The 17,997-nt window shown below is 41.8% G+C and overlaps 1 protein-coding gene across 1 annotated transcript in view; it reads left to right on the forward strand.

Annotated features, from left to right (window-relative positions):
• sorcs2 (sortilin-related VPS10 domain containing receptor 2) overlaps positions 1-17,997 on the forward strand; it is a 235,948-nt gene that overhangs the window by 49,939 nt on the left and 168,012 nt on the right. Inside the window, exon 2 of the mRNA XM_028429592.1 lies at positions 13,917-13,984. Within this exon, the coding sequence (XP_028285393.1) occupies positions 13,917-13,984 (68 nt within the window). The remainder of the gene's footprint in view (positions 1-13,916; positions 13,985-17,997) is intronic.

The following is a 17,997-nucleotide window of genomic DNA, read 5'->3' on the forward strand; positions in this document are numbered from 1 at the left end:
GAGCTCAAAGTCGTCCTTGAATATTTTTTTTTTTACTTCAGCTCTCCCAAGAACAGACAAAAAGTGAAACGGCAGACGCTCTAATCAAAAATGGAAAAAAGGCCATTTCATGCAATAAAGAATACATTTACATGAAGTGCTGCTACATGAAGGGCATTTTTTTTCATATCAGATGGATTAATTTTCTTTTTTTTTATTATCCTCTACGTCTGTTTTGCTTCTAAACAAAGAGCGGCCCTGACATGAATAATAAACAGCCCTGTACAGTAGCTTGGCATGCCTTCTGCAGTCTGCCAGGCCGACCACAACATCCACAGCCTACCGCCATGTTTATGGATGAGATGTGTGTCTTGCCACAGGGACAGGTCGCAACCAGACCCCAAGAAAAAAACAAAAAAACAAACCCTCTGCCATCTGCACTGCTGACATTTCCCACACTAGTGAAAGAGCGCAAGCATCTGGTGTTCACCTCGCGGCCTGCGCAGGGTTTGAAGTTGTCGTAATGTCATGCTGCCATGTGGTTTGTGTGCAGGAACCAGGAAGAGAGACATGACATGTGTAGAATGCAGCTGAACTGGCTTGTTATTATGTGTGTGTGAGTTTCTTTTTTCAGTGGCCGTGATGTCGTTACCTTAGCTCTAGCTGAGCTATGCAGAAAAGGCCGACTGTCTGTGGTCTAGTGCAGGCGAGTGTAAATTTGCAGAGTTAATATAACTTGTATTATCTGACTACACAAGACTGATGACTTAAGTAAATATCTATTGTCTTCATGCAGTGACCCTGATGCATTTTAAAGGGCCAGTGCGTATGATATAGTGACATCTGAAGGTGAAATTGTGAACTGCAACCAGCTGAATAATCTTCGGTTACTTCCCCCTTTCCAAGCATGTAAAGAAAAATAAGGTCAATGTGGAAGTGACCAAACTGCAGTTCTTCAAGTGACCACTTGAGGGCGACCCCAAATGTGAGCCAATCCCCATAGTCCTTCATATTAAAATGTCCAACTTGACAGCAGAAAAACACGTTCGTACTCTATTTTAAAAACTTCCAGTTTTGCTGTTTCTGGCCCTCAGATTGCTAGCTGTCTGCTAGATGTTAGTGACCTTCTCTGGCCCCTCATCATTTTTACCCATTTTTGAATTAGTCAGTGAAGTGCATACCACACCCTACCGAGATGGCAAGATTTAAAGATGTTTTTTAGGAAACGTTTGAGTGATGTCACAGAGGGCTCATACAGCATTGGTTTAAATGCTTACTTTAAAGGTACAGGTCAGCATTTGGGCCCTTGTCATCCATGGAAACATTGGAGACTATCTGTGGTCACATCTTCTTCTGTGACAAGTCATGTGGTGTACAGTTTAAAATCTTACATTTATTCAAATTTGACCTTTACCTGAAACATGCTTTTTTGGATCCTGTCACTTTAAGGCTACATTAGCTTCCATCTTTGTCTCAACACTTCAACTTCTTACATACATCTTTACATTTCCAACCAATCTGAGAAATGCAAGAAAGGACAACAAATGCTACAGAATAGGCAGCTATGCTGGTACATCTGTAGACAATTTTCCTTTTTCACAACCTAAGAATATCTCCGGTCATATTTGGCATGTGTATCCCTAGTGAAGTCCTTTTTCACTGGTTTCGGCACACCCACGATGGCTGCCGACATCAACCTGGTTCCTCTCCTGTGGCACTGGTTTGTAGCACACCTCACATGGTTTGCTTAATGATGCAGCACTTGCTTACTTCACAGACTTGGCCCATGAACAAAGGTTGCAAGGTCTGAAAGCCCTTTCAGTTGCTGCTTGAGGGTTCTTGTTTTCTTTCAGGTTTTGATGGACAGCGTGGCTCAGCCATGTGTCAGAGTACGTTTGTGTGCCTCAATGGGTGAAGCGATCAGGGTGTTTTTACTTGTTTAGGCTTTAACACTTGGTCTGGCCTCATTCTATAGCTGGGTGGCCTTGGCCTGAATAGGAATATACAAAAAGATGGAACATGGAAAAAAGGGCAGTAAGACCAAAAAGACCTTTGAAAACTGTGAGTAAGTTCTGGTTGTCTGCACAGTTTAGAATAGCGCTTACAGTAGCAGAAAGAGCTTCTGACTTCATTTGTGTGTCCACAGTGAGTTTACAGGTATGTCTGTGGGCTGGTGTAATGTATGTATTGAAGCCTGCTCCCACATCACACTCCATTCCTCTTCCTCCTTAGAGGCTAAATGAAGTGTGACAGGGCATTAAAGCAGGGCCAGAACTCTTGGTCGTTCCGCAGGGGAGATGGAGATGAAGGGGGCTGGATGGAAAGAGTGTTTGTGTGTGTGTGCGCGTGTGTGTAAGGATAGATTAATAGCAAGAAGGGGCTGATGGCTTGTGACAAAGGCCAGGGTGTGGGTCTGTGGCTAAACATGACTCCTTTCAAGACTTGGCTGGAGGTGAGGTGATCTGAGAAGCTTCCCAGACTCTACGGAGACCCTGCAGCCAAAGACATTAAACCTCAAACTGCTCACATATACTTCTAATCAAACTCAGAATGAACACAAGCACACACAGCACACAACACACATTTGTGATGAGTTCTCTCACAGCCAAGGTTATGCTTAAATCTACAGAACTATTATCTCCCCTCTGCTTGCTTGTTCTGTTAACTGTTTGTTGCCCTAATTGGTTTAGTTACCTAGTGACGGGCAGTGATGGTGACATAAATGTGTGATGTATAATTTGTGCGTCATCCAGGCTGGACTAGAGTGTAAATTGGCCATACCAAGCACGTAGGAATTTATGCATTTTCTTTGTGTAGGCGCTGTATGGAAAACAAAAGTGGAGACATGTTTACACTCCCCTCTTTTTCCTTGGTACAGAAAGTGCAGCCTGCATTTTATGCTGATAATAAAAAGTGAGTTTGTTTCCATAATGACTAACTGCGGGAGCTGCCACTATCAGCAAGCAGTCCTTAGGTACAAAAACTCCACAATATAGCCAATGTGCTGTTCCCCCCATACTTTCATTTTTCTGAAGGTGTAAACTGTCAGTAGCGTGGTGTGAAAGCCTCCCTCTGCTCTTGCATGTGATGAGTGTGTGGCACATTTCCTAGCTGTGTCTTATTATGAACAAAGCCTCAGTATTTCTTCCAAAGTGAGAACCTTCAGGTGTGAAAAGACACCAGCATTGTAAATGAGCACGGGAGTATGAGGCAGAGATACAGGTAGAAAGACTTTGTTGTTGTAGTGTTACAATCCTGCTAACCCCAATTAATGCCTCTCACTTCAAACACAGACAGGGTGATCTCATGAGCAGAGATGTGTTGAGACAGTGCGTCTTGCTTCAGCTGAGGGGTAATGAAGCATCCTGGCCAAAAAGCACCAAACTCAATTAGCCGTGTTAATGCTTCGTTTGGTTGCACCAGGCGTGTTAGTCCTAATGTATTTACATGGCCCTCTGCTGCACTGCTCTCTGGGTCTCAGGCTTTCAGGTTAAGGCAAATATTTTTTCAGAATCTGGCTGCTGGCAGCCAATATCTAGACCTCACAGTCAAGACCCATGGACGCATAATAAAGTTTTGCTGCTTACAACTTCATAGACATATTTACATTCTCACAGGAAGGCTTCTTCTACAACTACCCAACTTTACTGCTTTTCAGAATGAATGGAACATATTATTAGCAATACATATAACTGTATCTGACTGACTGTATATAATGGAGTGATTTTGAGGTCATAGGTCCTTCTTTTCTTTGCCTTTATGGTGCATGAACGTCAGTCCTAAGATGATATAAATGGTTGTGTTGTGTATAAAAATATAAACAAATTATCACATGGATCAACACAGTTTTGCTGTCAGGCTGTATTCAGGTTTATTCATATTCATACAAAAGGTTTAATATACACTGTTATCTTTTACTTGATTAAGTTAGAACCAAACACATTAAAAGTAACTGTTACCAGTAAATAATTTTTCAATGGTGCTTTAATGGCCCTCAGATTACTACAGCTATTACCACCACAGCAATATCACTAACATATTATTAGCCTAGCACATCAGCTCTAATGATGTCCCTACTTACAGTAGTTTTAGTGCTAAATATAATTAGCATACTTCTACATTGATTGGAGTGAAGTCCAATGCAAAAGCCTAAATGGAATCAATTCAGGTTAAGGGCTTGCCATCAACAACCAGTATTAATCAAGCCTACAATCAATCTGTAATCAATTAAGTGCAGCCTTGTATGCGATCATGCAAAGTGAACCTGTAGTTAAGAGGAGAGATAGGGGTTAATTTTGAATATTTTTTTGTTGTATGTAAGCTTTTTTTCAGCCAGCTGTTTATGTTGATAAGCTATTTCTATTCAGTTTTGTCATTTCCATAATATTTCCCTCTGGCTTTGACTGGTGTTATTGTAATAACCCTGTTCATTTCCAGGGGAGTAAACACTGACCTATGAAATCACATTAACTCTACCTAATGACAAGGTGAAAAAAAATATGTCACGGGATAGGCCTGCAGTCTCCTCTAGAGTCAGCACAACAAGAACAAAAAAAAAAAACATGTCGAATACCAAATAAGTGCCATTTCTCTACCGCTCATTTACAGGCAGGGCAAACTGTGTTTGAACCCTAGTCACAGGGAACAGAAAGGGAATTGGGAAAACACTATGTATAATAATGTACAGGGATAAATAATGTATCTGCTTCGTGTAATTAGAGCGTCTCCCTGAATACATTTGCCCAAATTAGACCCTGAAAGTATGGATTTAATGTTGCGTTCAATACTTCAGCGCTATCATCTTTAACTCCCATTAACAGAACAACCTCGGTGGTTAATAGCTTCATTTGTTAATGGTGTGTGTTTTTTTTGACTGTGTAGATACAAAGTGTGCACAAAAAAAGCTGGGGATATATGACAAAGTAAAAAGAAAATGGAAAAAAGCAACGGGAAGGAGGGGGTTGAGACGGGGATTATGATAATGCTGAGGCGACAGCTGTTCGGCTGTGGAGAGCAGCTGTATCCACTGAAGGGGATGAAGCCTGAGCCAGGACAGGAGCCTCTGTCGATGCCACCGTGACAGCAAAGGTAGCCAGGACAGACACAAAGAAAACAGAGCTGTATGCAAATATAGACCGCAATTAAATATATTAGGCACAGATTCATGGATGGGGAAAAAAAGACAGGATGACAGTGCTGCTGCTCAAATCTGCCCTCATTAAAGCCACGTATGCTAATTTTACATGTAATATATCTAAATATCCTAAAGTTGTTGTCAGGGTGAACTCAAAGGGGCCCCACTTCACACTGAAAGTCAGTACTTTACAGATGTGTGGGTGAAGAGTAAAAGTGCTTTCAATCATCACTGTAGTGTACTTGAGACAGACCGCATTGATGCTATTTAATGTAATCAATATGAGTGTGAAAATCAGTAAGTGTTGTTTTAACACAGTAATTTAAAAAATGTCACATTAGATGTCTGTAGGAACAGGAGGTATATTGTTGCCATGGACACTAGCGCTCTTTTCCGTCAGTGTTTACATTTGGTAAAAATTAGTATGCTCAATTAGATGTTATGGACGTAGAATATGGACATATTTCCTGACATACAACATCACGTTACATTTATAGGAATGGAACACATCCAATTAATCATCCATTCCAACCAAGTGGCAACCTTCGGGGCTCAGGCTCAGCCTATGAAGTGTCAAAACGTGTAGTTCACACCGCAACCTCCAGGGGCTGGCTCCAGAAGCGAGTCATTTCCCATAGACTCCCATGTTAAAATGGCCAACTTCACAGCAGAAATAAACATGTTTACAGCCTGGTACAAAAAAACCACTCTGGTCTCAAATGATAAGTTATCTTCTAGTGTCAATTAACTAGTGTATTAACTGCAAGTGCTAGCAGCATTAGCAGTTTATTGTGATAAAGAGGTCATTCACAGATCAAACCTTTCATTTGACCATTATGAAACTAGAGATTCTCCTTTATTGTTTAATCCAAGAATAATAAATTGAATGTAACTTGCCACTTGAGGAAGACATGATTTTTTTTTTACCTTATAGATTGATGATGTTAGGAGTCAAGGCTTGACACACATCAACCATAATAAAAGCACACAATGACAAATAGAATAGAATATGTTGTCATTTAGAGCCACACCCTGATCTGCAGTTAAGTGGGATTCACTTATACAGCAGCACTTAGCTCAAGTGCCTTCTCTCACTGTTAGTTCCACCTGTTCCTCTGATGTTTTTGTTCTCTCTTTTTTTAATTTAATATATATACATTTCTTTCTTTATTGTGGCTTTAAAAACAGGATTCAACACCTGTCTAGCTAAAAGTAGGATATACGTCCCCAGACACATATCTGTCTAATTAGTCCATCTTTCTTCTTGTAATTCAGTCTTTCAGCTGGAATGCCGCCAGTCTGTGTTAGAGGAGATATCGCTGTTTGATTCCGCTGCAGCCAGCATGAAAGTCACAGGAACATCACAGATCATCAGTTTCTGTATTCAAAGGCGTCTGCTTTCTGATGCCTCCCAGTCTTTCTGGCATGTCAGGAGCATATGGTGGTAATGTACTCTCTAGATTAAAGGAACAGTTTACCCCAAGTCGGTGATTATCGTGCCCCCCCACCTTGTGTCAGTCAAATTGCACTGATGTTCGCGCCATCATCTGAAAAAAAAATGCTTTTATCGAGGTTTATACAGACGTTTGCGGCTCCCTGTGTCTTTTTTACTGAAATTATAGATGTGTGACCTCTCTAGAATTTCAACCAATCATGGTGCAGTGTAGTTTAGAAAGGAAAAACGGATTTGTATAACGATACAACAAAAAAAGACACAAACAGATCTATTAATGTTATGATTGTGTTACCATAGAAACAGTCCCCATGTGGCAGCAAATTTCGATGGCACACTCATATTAAGTACTCCCAAAGTTAGCAGCTATATAGCAAAAATATTATCCCAGTTTCAGTTTTGTTGGACAGGTGAGTCAACGTTTTGCCCGTGTTGCAGGGACTGGATTGGGTTTAGACTTTTCAGCAGTACAACTTTTAGAATTTCTTACTCAGCAGCATGTCCAGCTCTTCAAAAGGCCATGAGACTCCTGTCTACTTACTTTATTTATTTGTACTTCTACAGTGATATATAAAATATAAAATTCAACAAAGAACTTTTTCCCGTTGTGGTTCTGGTTTGAGAAAATACACAGTAGTAGACAGATGCTTATATTATATTACTACAATGGGCCTTACCTGAGTCTGAGAAAATATCCAGCCTGCTGTTTGCCAGCCTCTGAGAATTACAGTACACACCGAGGTGAGGTCACAAACCCCCATCAGGTTTCCCCTTGAAGACCAGGACTGATTACTGAGGGCCAGGTTAAGTTGAGATCTGGGTCCCAGTGGCTTGCTGAACCCCACTGCCTCGTCCCCTGTAAGCCGTACCAATCGATGGACAGATCTGAGGGCCAAATGTCTCGTCTCAATCCCTCGGTTTATCGATTACAGGTCTCACGCTTCTGTTTTATATCTTATTCTCTCTCATTTCCCTCCTCTATCCATCTTCAGTCCCCCTTTTTTTCATCGTCTTATTGTCTTCTTTACCCTTTTTGTCTCACAGTGCACCTTCTCTCCAACTTATCCATTCTCAGCTCTTTGTCTCGCGCCATTTTCTTTTTTTAATCTCTCCATCTCCTTCTATATCCCATATCTCTCTTTATCTTGGGTTTCCCTCCCCCACTACTCAGTCCCAGAGGCCTCAGGCTTCCAACAGTGGATTATCACACATCTAAGGAACTGAGCTCACTCAGCCCTGTTGGTCCAATTAGCTGTCGGATAGCACATCAGTCAATCTTCTGAAATCTCAGCGGGCAAACTTCTTCTTCCAATTCCATGTGCAGGGATATGTATTTGCATGAATAAATGACTTTTGTTTGGGAATACATGTTTAAAATGTGTCTTGATGATACCCTTTTGATTGTGCAGTAGAATTACAGTGATGTGTGTTACCAGAGATAGCCTGTTGTTGTGGATGTACCCCGTAATTTAAAAGAAACTGTGGGAGGATGCACGTGTGTTTGTGTGAACACTGCCAGCGTTAAGTGTTCCAGGCTCCTCCTTAGAAAACAGGCCTTCAATTTGATCAGAGCCCAATTATAGCAATTGCTTAGATATTCATGGCAGAACAGAGGAAGCCTGGGAAAACCACAGAGACTTAGAAAAGCACAGAGATCAAAAAACCAAAAGAAAAAAAAGGATGGGAACAACAAAAGATCTGTTAGACACTAAAGAGGAGGAGGATGGGTGAGGAGAGGGTAAAAATTAAAAACATTGTTTGCTTAAAAATAAGAAATAACATCAAATTGTCATTTTAGCAGCATTACTGCTCTATTCAACCACCTCTGCTGACAAAGTTTCAGTTTAGATTAAATTAGGTGCGAGGAGGTGGGTTTAGTGAAAATTGTTTAGGCGCCACCTTTTAGAGGCTTATGGCCATCTGTGTGGAGTCCCTGAGACTGACCCTAGAAATTTTGGAGGGATTAGGACTTCTGGCTGGCCTTGGGATCACACAGGAGGAGCTGGAGGTAGCTGCAAGTGAAATCTAGGCATCTGTGCTCCCCCTGTTCAACTATGATACTCTTAATATACACAAATTTAAGCCTTGTAAATTGTAATTATAATTAAATAAGTAATTTATACACAAATGCACCCATTTTCAACCAGGTTCCTCTTAGGACATCGGGCTTTAATGTGGAAAACTGACAGTGGCCATTTGGGGAACTGCAGTTTTTAAAACCTCCATTTTATCTTAATTTTTCAATCTGCTTGGCATTAGAATAGCTCCTGCTGGCTAGCATTTTAGTGAGCTATCACATAATAATAATTATATAAGGGATGTACATGACAATGCTATGTGTTGGTCTGGGATAAAATGTACAGTCTATTGTGTCTGTACACTTACATTGGAAGATTTTAAAGCTGTGAGAGCTTTTTCCAGTAGATGCTTGGCTTCTTTACATTTTACAGTACAGGTGGTCAATAAATTGTGAAATATAATTTATCATAGAAGCTCTGAGTTAGCACAAAAAGGCCAATTTCCAAACAATATTCCTTTAAAAAGGACACCTTTCAGACCACTCTTTAGGACTTATTTAATAGTGTATGCAAAGTGTAGAAAAGAATAACAAAGTCGAAATAATTTTCTACCACCTCCCACAGTCTGCCTGGTATCCAGATGTGCTCCTTTTTCCACCTGAGTGGACGGACCGTTGTGCATTAGGTCAGCACATGCCTTTTGTGTGTATGGAGCACAAGGCAAGCAGAAGCAAAGGTCCATGTAATTGCCCTCCCCTCTTCTCTGCCTGAGCGCTTTAATGAATGCTGGCAATCTCAAACTACTGTTAAAATGGTAACGAGTGTGCGGGTCAACGGCTGGCCTCACATAAAGAGCGCGGTCAAGGTACAACACCAAAAAAAATGACTTCAGCAAGATGTGACCACTCAGATGGCTGGTCTCCTGAACTATTAGCCTATAGTCACTGAAAAGGAAGGATGGTGCTAATGGGATCGATTTGTATGCGTGAAGCACTTTATTTTATGTGTGTCTTTGAAAGCAAAGAGACAGATGTACAGAATGTTTTTAGATTATTTGAACAAGCTGTCAGAATTTTAGACTTGAGGGTCGGATGTTGGCTAATTGACACTGTGTTTGGCTCAGTTCAGTCATTAGACAACATTATCAACAAGCTTCTCCACCATTTTTTTTGCCATGAGAAATAAATGTTAGTTTAATAATACAGAAATTTCTATTGTTGTTTTGCCTTAAAATTGATCCTAAATAAGTGGGGCTTGGGCTTTCATTAAAGAAAAACATACAGGAGTGCTCAGACATTCAAACAGTCATAATGTAAGTGCTCTTGGGGCAACAAAGAGAGACAACTCTTCTAAGGAGACCTTAATCACAATTTATTCATGGGGCTTCTTCAAAATAAAAGTCTAGAAATGTGAATCAGTTTTCTTCACATGTAAAAACACACGTTGTAGCCTACATGGCCAGATGTTAATGCTAACTACTAGACATATTCTTGTAAAGCCACTGTGTGACCAAAAGATGAAGCAGCACAAACAAATGAAAAAGAGTATATTTTATTCACAATAAACACAGATAAAAAATAAACTATATGTACCTGGTTTAAAAACACAGATAGACTGAAAGTCTTTTTTGAAATTCAGCCTCTGATCCTCATCCAGAGGAAAGTATGATGTGGACTGGTTCAACTTTTGTTTGCTCTGCTGGACTCTCTACTTTCCGAGTTGAGGTCAAGGTTCAATGTAATGCATGAAAATGAAAAGATATGTCCAAAAATACATCTCCATCGTGTGTGTGTGTGTGTGGGAGAGGGAAAGTGCCAGTTGATATGGAATTTACTTTTGTGCCTCAAGAACATAAATTGGACTCTTCATTTGGAAACAAAAATGAGTTCCTCTCTTTTATTCCAGACTGTGATGAATTGTTTATGCGTGTGGTCTGCTCCTGGAGAATGTGCGTTCCCCCCCAAGAGCTGGGGGTGTCACACATTTCGATAGAGCACTAGTTTTTCTCTGTTTTTGGCTTTAAAAAAATGAATGAGTGCATTCTTTCTCCTTGGAGTCTGTCTGTCTTTACACCCCCCTCCAGCACTCTTTCCTTCTTCTTCCTCAATAGCTGATTGATGGCGCTCCATTGACACACGGTTGACGGGGACAAACAGTGGTTGTCACGCTGGAGGGTCATGGTCAAGCTCTGCTATGAGCTTGACTCTCAATGGGGTCTCTTGTAGATCTTGTATGGAGTCATCCAGGGGTCCTGACCACCCTGTTGACTTTTCCCCAATAAAGGCCATTGGGCCCATTGTCTGCCAGCTTACAAACAAGAAACCCACAGAGGATGACTGTGTGGTCACGGATACAACAGAAGAAATACTTCCTCCATGATTAGGTCACGGAGTTTATCACAAACGTCTTTTGAAATCTGCTTTTTTTATGCTCATTGCTCATGAAAAATGTTTTCCGATGCTGACTGACGCTGAGTATGATTCTGTAATTTATTTCTATTGAATTACAATGATGATAGAAAGGGTGCTCTGGTTAGATTCCTACCCCTGTGCCAATTCTGCTGTTTAGTCCAATGAGCTGTAGGCGGAATCTGCCAAATTGTAGTCTTAACACACCCCTCTGTACACTAGAGGGAATACAGGGATCTGGCTCCTATGCTGTTCAGCAGTTTTGTCGATGTGGCTAGGTACACCGCTGCCAAATAAACACTCTCTCTGCCTCCTGCCAGGAGTGATTTATGGTCAAATACATCCTTGCCCTGTCCACTTTATCCCCAAAGAAAAATCATTTTCCAATTGAACACAACTCGGAGCCTTGAGGACTGACTCAACATGGGGATAGAGAGGCAGCATATTTTATTGGCATTGGCGTTTGGATAAATGATGCATACCTACACTGAGTCTCCTGTGGCTGATATTCTGATAGACTTCAGAGGCATCGCTCTTTTACCTTCTCCAGACCGAAGATACAATTTGATATTTGCAACAGTGTAAAAGCCGCACTTACTCATATCCAGTAGGCAAAGTGTATTTACTGTCACATTTCTCTTCTCTTCTAGATGAAAGCTTTTCATCAAAGTCCTAAAAAATTTTGGTGACCTGTCAAGATTCACTCTAGCTCTCGCCCAAAGACAGATGGGATACACTCTAGCCTGTATAAGACAAGCCTGGTGTAACAAAAATATGAAAGGATTCTTGCTCTTCTTGGATGTGTTACCATGGCAGCTTGTTTAGTTAATAAAATCAAGCTTGATTTGACAAAAAAAGAAAAGAAAAAAAAACACACAAAAAAAACGAAATCTTCCTGTCAATACAACCATTAAAACAAAGGCTTAAGCCTAAAAAAGAAAACAAACCAAAAGTGGCTCTGGAGGAATAAGTACTAAGTGTGCGGCATGCTGAATTCTAATCCTAGTGTCAAGGGACTTTCTTCCTGCATGGTAAACGTGTCAAGCTTTGCACCAGTATCTCATTAGGAGAAGGACAGCTGTGCAGAGGCGGACAGCCTGTTTCGGGGGTTGAGTCACAGAATCGTCCGACGACCGATCAGGGAGTGCTCGCTACATGCTTCATGAGACCAGCACACCTCTGTATTTCATATCAGACAAGGGTGCTGTCTGATTTGTCATCAGAAAGGAAAGATTTATGTGACAGTAAGGAGCAATGGAGGAAAGCAGGTTTTACACTGACGCTGAATGTTCTCTGCTCCACCAGGGCTTGAACTCCCTGGTTACGGTTGCCTTGAGATTGAGCGGAGAGTCTTTGATGGCAGTCTGTGTCATTCTGTGCCTCTCCAGCTGTGGTGCTCCACTTTGGCTAACTCTCATTTTGAGTGACAAAATGTCTTTTAAGTCACAGTTAAAGGCCGGTTCCGCCTTAGTGGAAAAATTGCACGAGGTTGTGATTTGAAGAAACCAGCCAGAGGTTTGACCCCTGTACTGGTTAGCACTCTTCATTTTCCGAGTCTCATTCAGGAACCAAACCTTCAAGAAGCCATGAAGCCATTTGGAGACCAGAAGTCCCGTTTCTGTGGAACAAGATTATCCTTGAGTCTGAAGCCTTAGACCACTTGGCCATCCTGACATGGGAAGATATATTGCACACAGTTTGCATGATGACTCCTCAGGAGAAGCCACCTTAAACACAGCCGGCTGCTGGCAGCTGCCTCTGGACAGGACCCTTAGGCTAATCAATTCACCTCCACCTGAATCCAGACTGGGGTTTTTTTTCACTACTACTGGCAACCCTGCCTGTCAATCGCACCTCTAGCCCACACTGTGATGTTTGACCCACTGGCACTCTTACCATGGCAACACAAATCCCAGCAGACCTCGCTGTCAAGAACAGGAGTCCTCAGAAATATGAAAGACAAGCGTCTCTGATCCAGTCTACACTCATGGGGGTTTGTGCTCCAGACCAAGATGTCTGGGTTGATATGAATAATACATTCATTTTATTTATTTATTTCGTGAAATAAAACTATTTTCACCCCTTAGTCCCAAAACAAATCCATCCTCTTCCTAAAATAAAGAAGATAATTTTACTTTTAACAAAGGAAGCCAGGAGGAAATGCTGAGAAAGGCTCTGTGTGAGCTCTCTACGGAATCAAAGTGGCAAACAAGGCCGTTATTTGTTCAGGGTAATAGTTTCTGTAAGCACACTCAGACAGAACTCGACACAAAAATCAGCAGCAGCAGCACAGACAATCCCCACGGTTGCCTTTGCATTAAACATAAATACAGAAGAGAGATTAGTTTAAATAGCAGCCCAAACATTTGCCACGATTATGCAGGTCTATTGACTGACCAGTGGTGCTTTGAAATTATTAAGTATTGATTAAAAAAGAACTGTCCCTCAAGCCCCGTTGCCTGAAATTGTGAGTGTTAGGTCATATGAAAGAATAATGGATATTTTAAAATATGAGTTTTTCTTTTATTTGACCTGAAGGGTCAAACTGAATTCCTTAACACAGACAGTGAACTCTTTATTTACCTGTTTGTTTCGGTTCTTAGTGAAATCTGATTTAAGATTTTTTGAGAGTGAAATACTGAGATTAAACTGTTTTTGTCTTTAGAAAGTAACCCTAAAGAGTGTGGGATTATGCTCAAAAGTTTCTGAATTTCTCAGAATTTTAAATATTCTGGGATTAAAAAAAGAAAGTTCAAGAAAAACATCAGTTTCATTTCGAGATTTCTGCTCTCCCATTAATGATTTCTTTCCTAAATATTACCTTTGACCTTTAACCCCAGTAGTTTAAATATCCACTGCTATAAGCCTGTTTTTGCTCCTTTATCTTCTTTCTAAATGTTTCTCTCCACTGTGTTCTCCTGCAGGTCATCCTGATCCTGACCAAGTACTACCACGCCGACTCTACCAAGGTCCTGGAGAGCTCGCTGTGGAGGTAGGCCAAACACCGACACCGTGTCCATTCATGTTGGATGTCTTTATGTCATGTCTGGTCTCGGATGCACGCAGGCCTTTTATCAGCTTGCGGCTTCTCTTTAACAGTGAGGTCAGGGAGGTCTCGGGTATCTCACCGCTGTGCCTCTTCAAGGAGACAAGAGTGAAACACAGCGCTAGGGCGGACAAAACATCAGCAGGCAGCTCATGAGTAAAGTGGGGGACCGGAGAGTGGTGCTGCGAGGCCAGAGCGGGCATCTGTTTGGGCAGATAGCATATCAGCGTGGCACAGGGCAGGACGGCAGGCGCCGGCAGTGCCAGGGAAAGGGGTCAAGTCTGGCTGGCAGAGCTTCCTCTATTTAGCAGAGCTGAGGCTCGCCAAGAACGCTTCTCACTTCCCTCGGAAAAAGCAATGCATCCATTCCGCTCCACTTCACAACAAGCATATCATGTGTCAGTACATGTATTCTCATAGAGTATCATTTCTGTCATTATTCTACATCCTCTCTCTACCGGCTCCTGCAGTGCTCCTGAGCCTGACCTTGTTGATAATATAGAGCGGAGGAGACTTAATTATATTCAATTTTCCTACTAAAAACTTAAAAACTATACAAGCTGGAGCTTATAAAACTGGCTAAAATTAGCTGTCTAGAAGCAAAGCGTGTCTGATGGTGGTACTTAATTCATGCCATTCACCTCACTGAGGGCTCCATGACTTCAAAGCTTCAGCCTCTCATTAGCTCTGACTGCCTGTCTCCCTGGAGGACAGATATGAATAATGTACATATTTTTCTCCCATCCCTGTTGATGTTTTAATTGTTGCAGTGTATGAAAAATGCTGGACCGCTTGCTCCTGAAAAGGAAAAGACAATCAAATGGTTAAATTGCAGGAGAAACTGGTCAGCTGCCTGTTGGCATAATCAAAAAAAAGGAATTACCATGAAATTAGCACATTTCCTAGAAATCCCAGCTGACCATGGGTTTGGTGGGTATTGTGTGCAGGGTGCAGCTCAGTTCCTTTTGTAGTTATCAGTTTGGCATGGTGCGTGGACAGGCAACAGTCCGCTGGCCTATAGGCTTTGAAGTCCCAGGGCTGTAGGATCAAACGGGGAAGATGGGGGGAAGATGAATGGCTCTGCCGTCTTGCCCTGTCAGGTGGCGTAGATCAAGATGCCAGGTTTCACACAAGGTGGGGGAGGTGGGGGAGGTGGGGGGATGTTAACAACACAGAGAGAAAAAAAGTTTTCAGAGTAGCCGAGTTAATGAAGTGAGGCCTTTTTAAAACAGCAGAAGTCTATAAATCCTTGTCAGAAGACAACCGTCTTCACATCTGAACACCTACAACTAAGATCCTTTAAAAAAAAAAAAACTTTCTCGACCAGAGAAATCTGCCTCACTGTCCTCTTACTTATAATGTGTATTTGTGCCTAAAAGTAGTGATCTACACGCTTTTTACAGGGCAATAATTATTTATTCGACAAGGATAGAGGATATATATATCCAGCACTTCTGTGCACTTTATTGAGATTCTGCATGTACTGTAGTATGAAAGAGGCAGAATACACATCACTTCCAGGACTGTCAATTTTATTATTATTACTCACTGATTATTAATGAAAAAGACTCAACACTGACACAAGTCAATGTTTGTCTGCTAGAATCCTGGCCATATGGGACTACAGGTGAGAACAAGGTGAAGGTGACCATGGTGTGCCATGCTTTCTCCTTGATAGTAAAGACACCAACAAATTACCTAATTTATGCTGTATGGTATGGGTTAAAATGTAAGTCAGATTTATAAAGTTTAAGGTTTACTGCAGAGATCACCATGAACTGTTCCATGAACCATCAAATAGAGAGTTGCCCGCTCATACCTTCTAATCACAACCATAACCGCAGTCCGTGCCGTGCCTCTGTCTCCACAGTGTGCGAGTTTTGTCTGCCCCAGAGTCTGGCGTCAGCATCGAATGCTTTATTATTACTGCATGTCTGTCCTTCAGTCAGTTATGGCTGGTCCAAGTTACTTTAACACGGCTGATAGAAATGCTCCAAACAACCCCCCCCCTCACTTGTCTTGTTAGAATGGTTCTCTGATGGGTAACTTATACCTGAGGTGTCTCCAGGCCTCACTTTGAAGTACGTACGTGAAAATGGAGAGCATTAACATGTCGGAGGATTGACTCAGATTGAAGCCATAAAAGTGTCTCTTGGCAACAGGTACTTCTTTGTAACAGGAGCCTCGGTGTGTCCAGGCTGTGGTCAATAATTGATGCTGTGGCGGTGGTACTGTTGTGTTTTTCTGTGGCAGAGGTGAATTACCACAGTCAGAGGTCTGGACCCCTGAAGTGAGAGGAGATACACTGGAGGTTTAATACTCAGACGTCCTGCTGTCACAGAGAACTACTGAACTAGTCGACCCAAAGGAGACACAGACGGAGGAGGCAGGTGGCAGGGATTAAGTAGTTTGTTTATAAAGAGCAGGGGGTGGACAGCTCAGGATGGTACTTGGGGAGCTAGGAGCAAGGGTGAGATTCAGTTTGGAACCTTAGCTGGCTACCTGGCGCCAGACCATTGAATCTCTCCGCTGGAGTCGACTGATTTGTTGAGGATTGTGACATGAAGCAGCAGCTTCTCTGTTAGAAATGCAAGATCCCTCCACTGTGTGAGCACTGAAGGCCAAGAGGCTCCAATACCAGTACTAGATTGTAATATGTAATAAAATACTGATATATATGCCACTGTTTCCTCACTGACAAACAAAGCTGGGTAGCTAACAGATGTGATAGGCACTAGTCATATTGCAAATGGAAGATGGTTGGGTTTAACTCCCTACACCCTACCATGCTGTTTCAAGCTGCAGTCAACAGTCTGTGTTGATTGGTTAGTGGAAGCTGATGTTCGTTCCCTATTGAAATCAGACCATAAGTGGATTGCATTGGAGTCCATGTGAGTAGTAAAGAGCTGTAGAGTTTCTGGAGATGATGCAGCGTATAAAGCTAGCGAGACTCACACTGAGTGTGTCTTGCTTGAGGACACTTAAGCAGGATGTCTGTCTAACCCAATATCATCTCTAAGGTGACTTACTCTAGACTCATACCTTAAATACAGATCAAACTTGTACACACTGCTTCAGAGTAAACAGGGGGAAGAGGTGCTCACAGATTAGGCAAAGACGTGGAGGATTTGCCACTGCATTACCAAACACTGTGCTGACTGCAGGCTGACAGAACTCATGTTTAGACTTTGTTGCTCCAAGTGGAGCCATGAAATACTCAGTAAACCTATTTGATCCTCAAACTGAAAAGAGCAGATGCACCCTTCACTTTTTCTCTTGGCCCTGAACATTCACTGCAAGTGTTTCTTATGTTTAGATGAGGAGCAGAGCTTTCAGATGCCGGGCAGCCGTCTGTTTGTGATCTGATGGGGAGAATTGATTGTATTGTTATATTTTCATGAAGTAATATGACAAAACTAGTTTAGTTTCTTGAAAAGGGGACTGTGCAATGTCATTTTTCCATAAATTTTTGACTTCATTCCATTTATATCATTATATTAATGGCATCACTACCACGGCATCACTATACTTGTCTATGTAGAATGATATTTAATGCATTCTTGAGGGTGGCACCGCCATAGTAAAACAGGTTTACACTCTTACTATACAGCTTTGCCCATATTTAGAATGAGGAGTTATTATGGGGAGATTTCCCATATCAGTTTTTTATTGCCCTTTAAAAAGCCTTCATAGGTCACATCAAGCACTTAATCATTCATTACTGGTTAAAGATGTTTTAACCCCGGGTACCCATATGTGATCACTTCACTCTTACACTAATCACACGCACATAAACAGGGTGTTGTAAGAGTGGAGTGGGGTATTTATAATTCATGGCATCTTCACACGTCTTTTGAAGAGGCGAAGGGGGTGGGGGGCTAGGAGTGGGAGAAGGGAGGAGAAAGAGGAGGGAGGGAGGGAGGTGGTTTCACTGTTTCATTATAGATGAAGAGATTGTC

Source organism: Parambassis ranga, chromosome 18 (assembly GCF_900634625.1).
Source record: "Parambassis ranga chromosome 18, fParRan2.1, whole genome shotgun sequence".
Lineage (NCBI taxonomy): Eukaryota > Metazoa > Chordata > Actinopteri > Ambassidae > Parambassis > Parambassis ranga.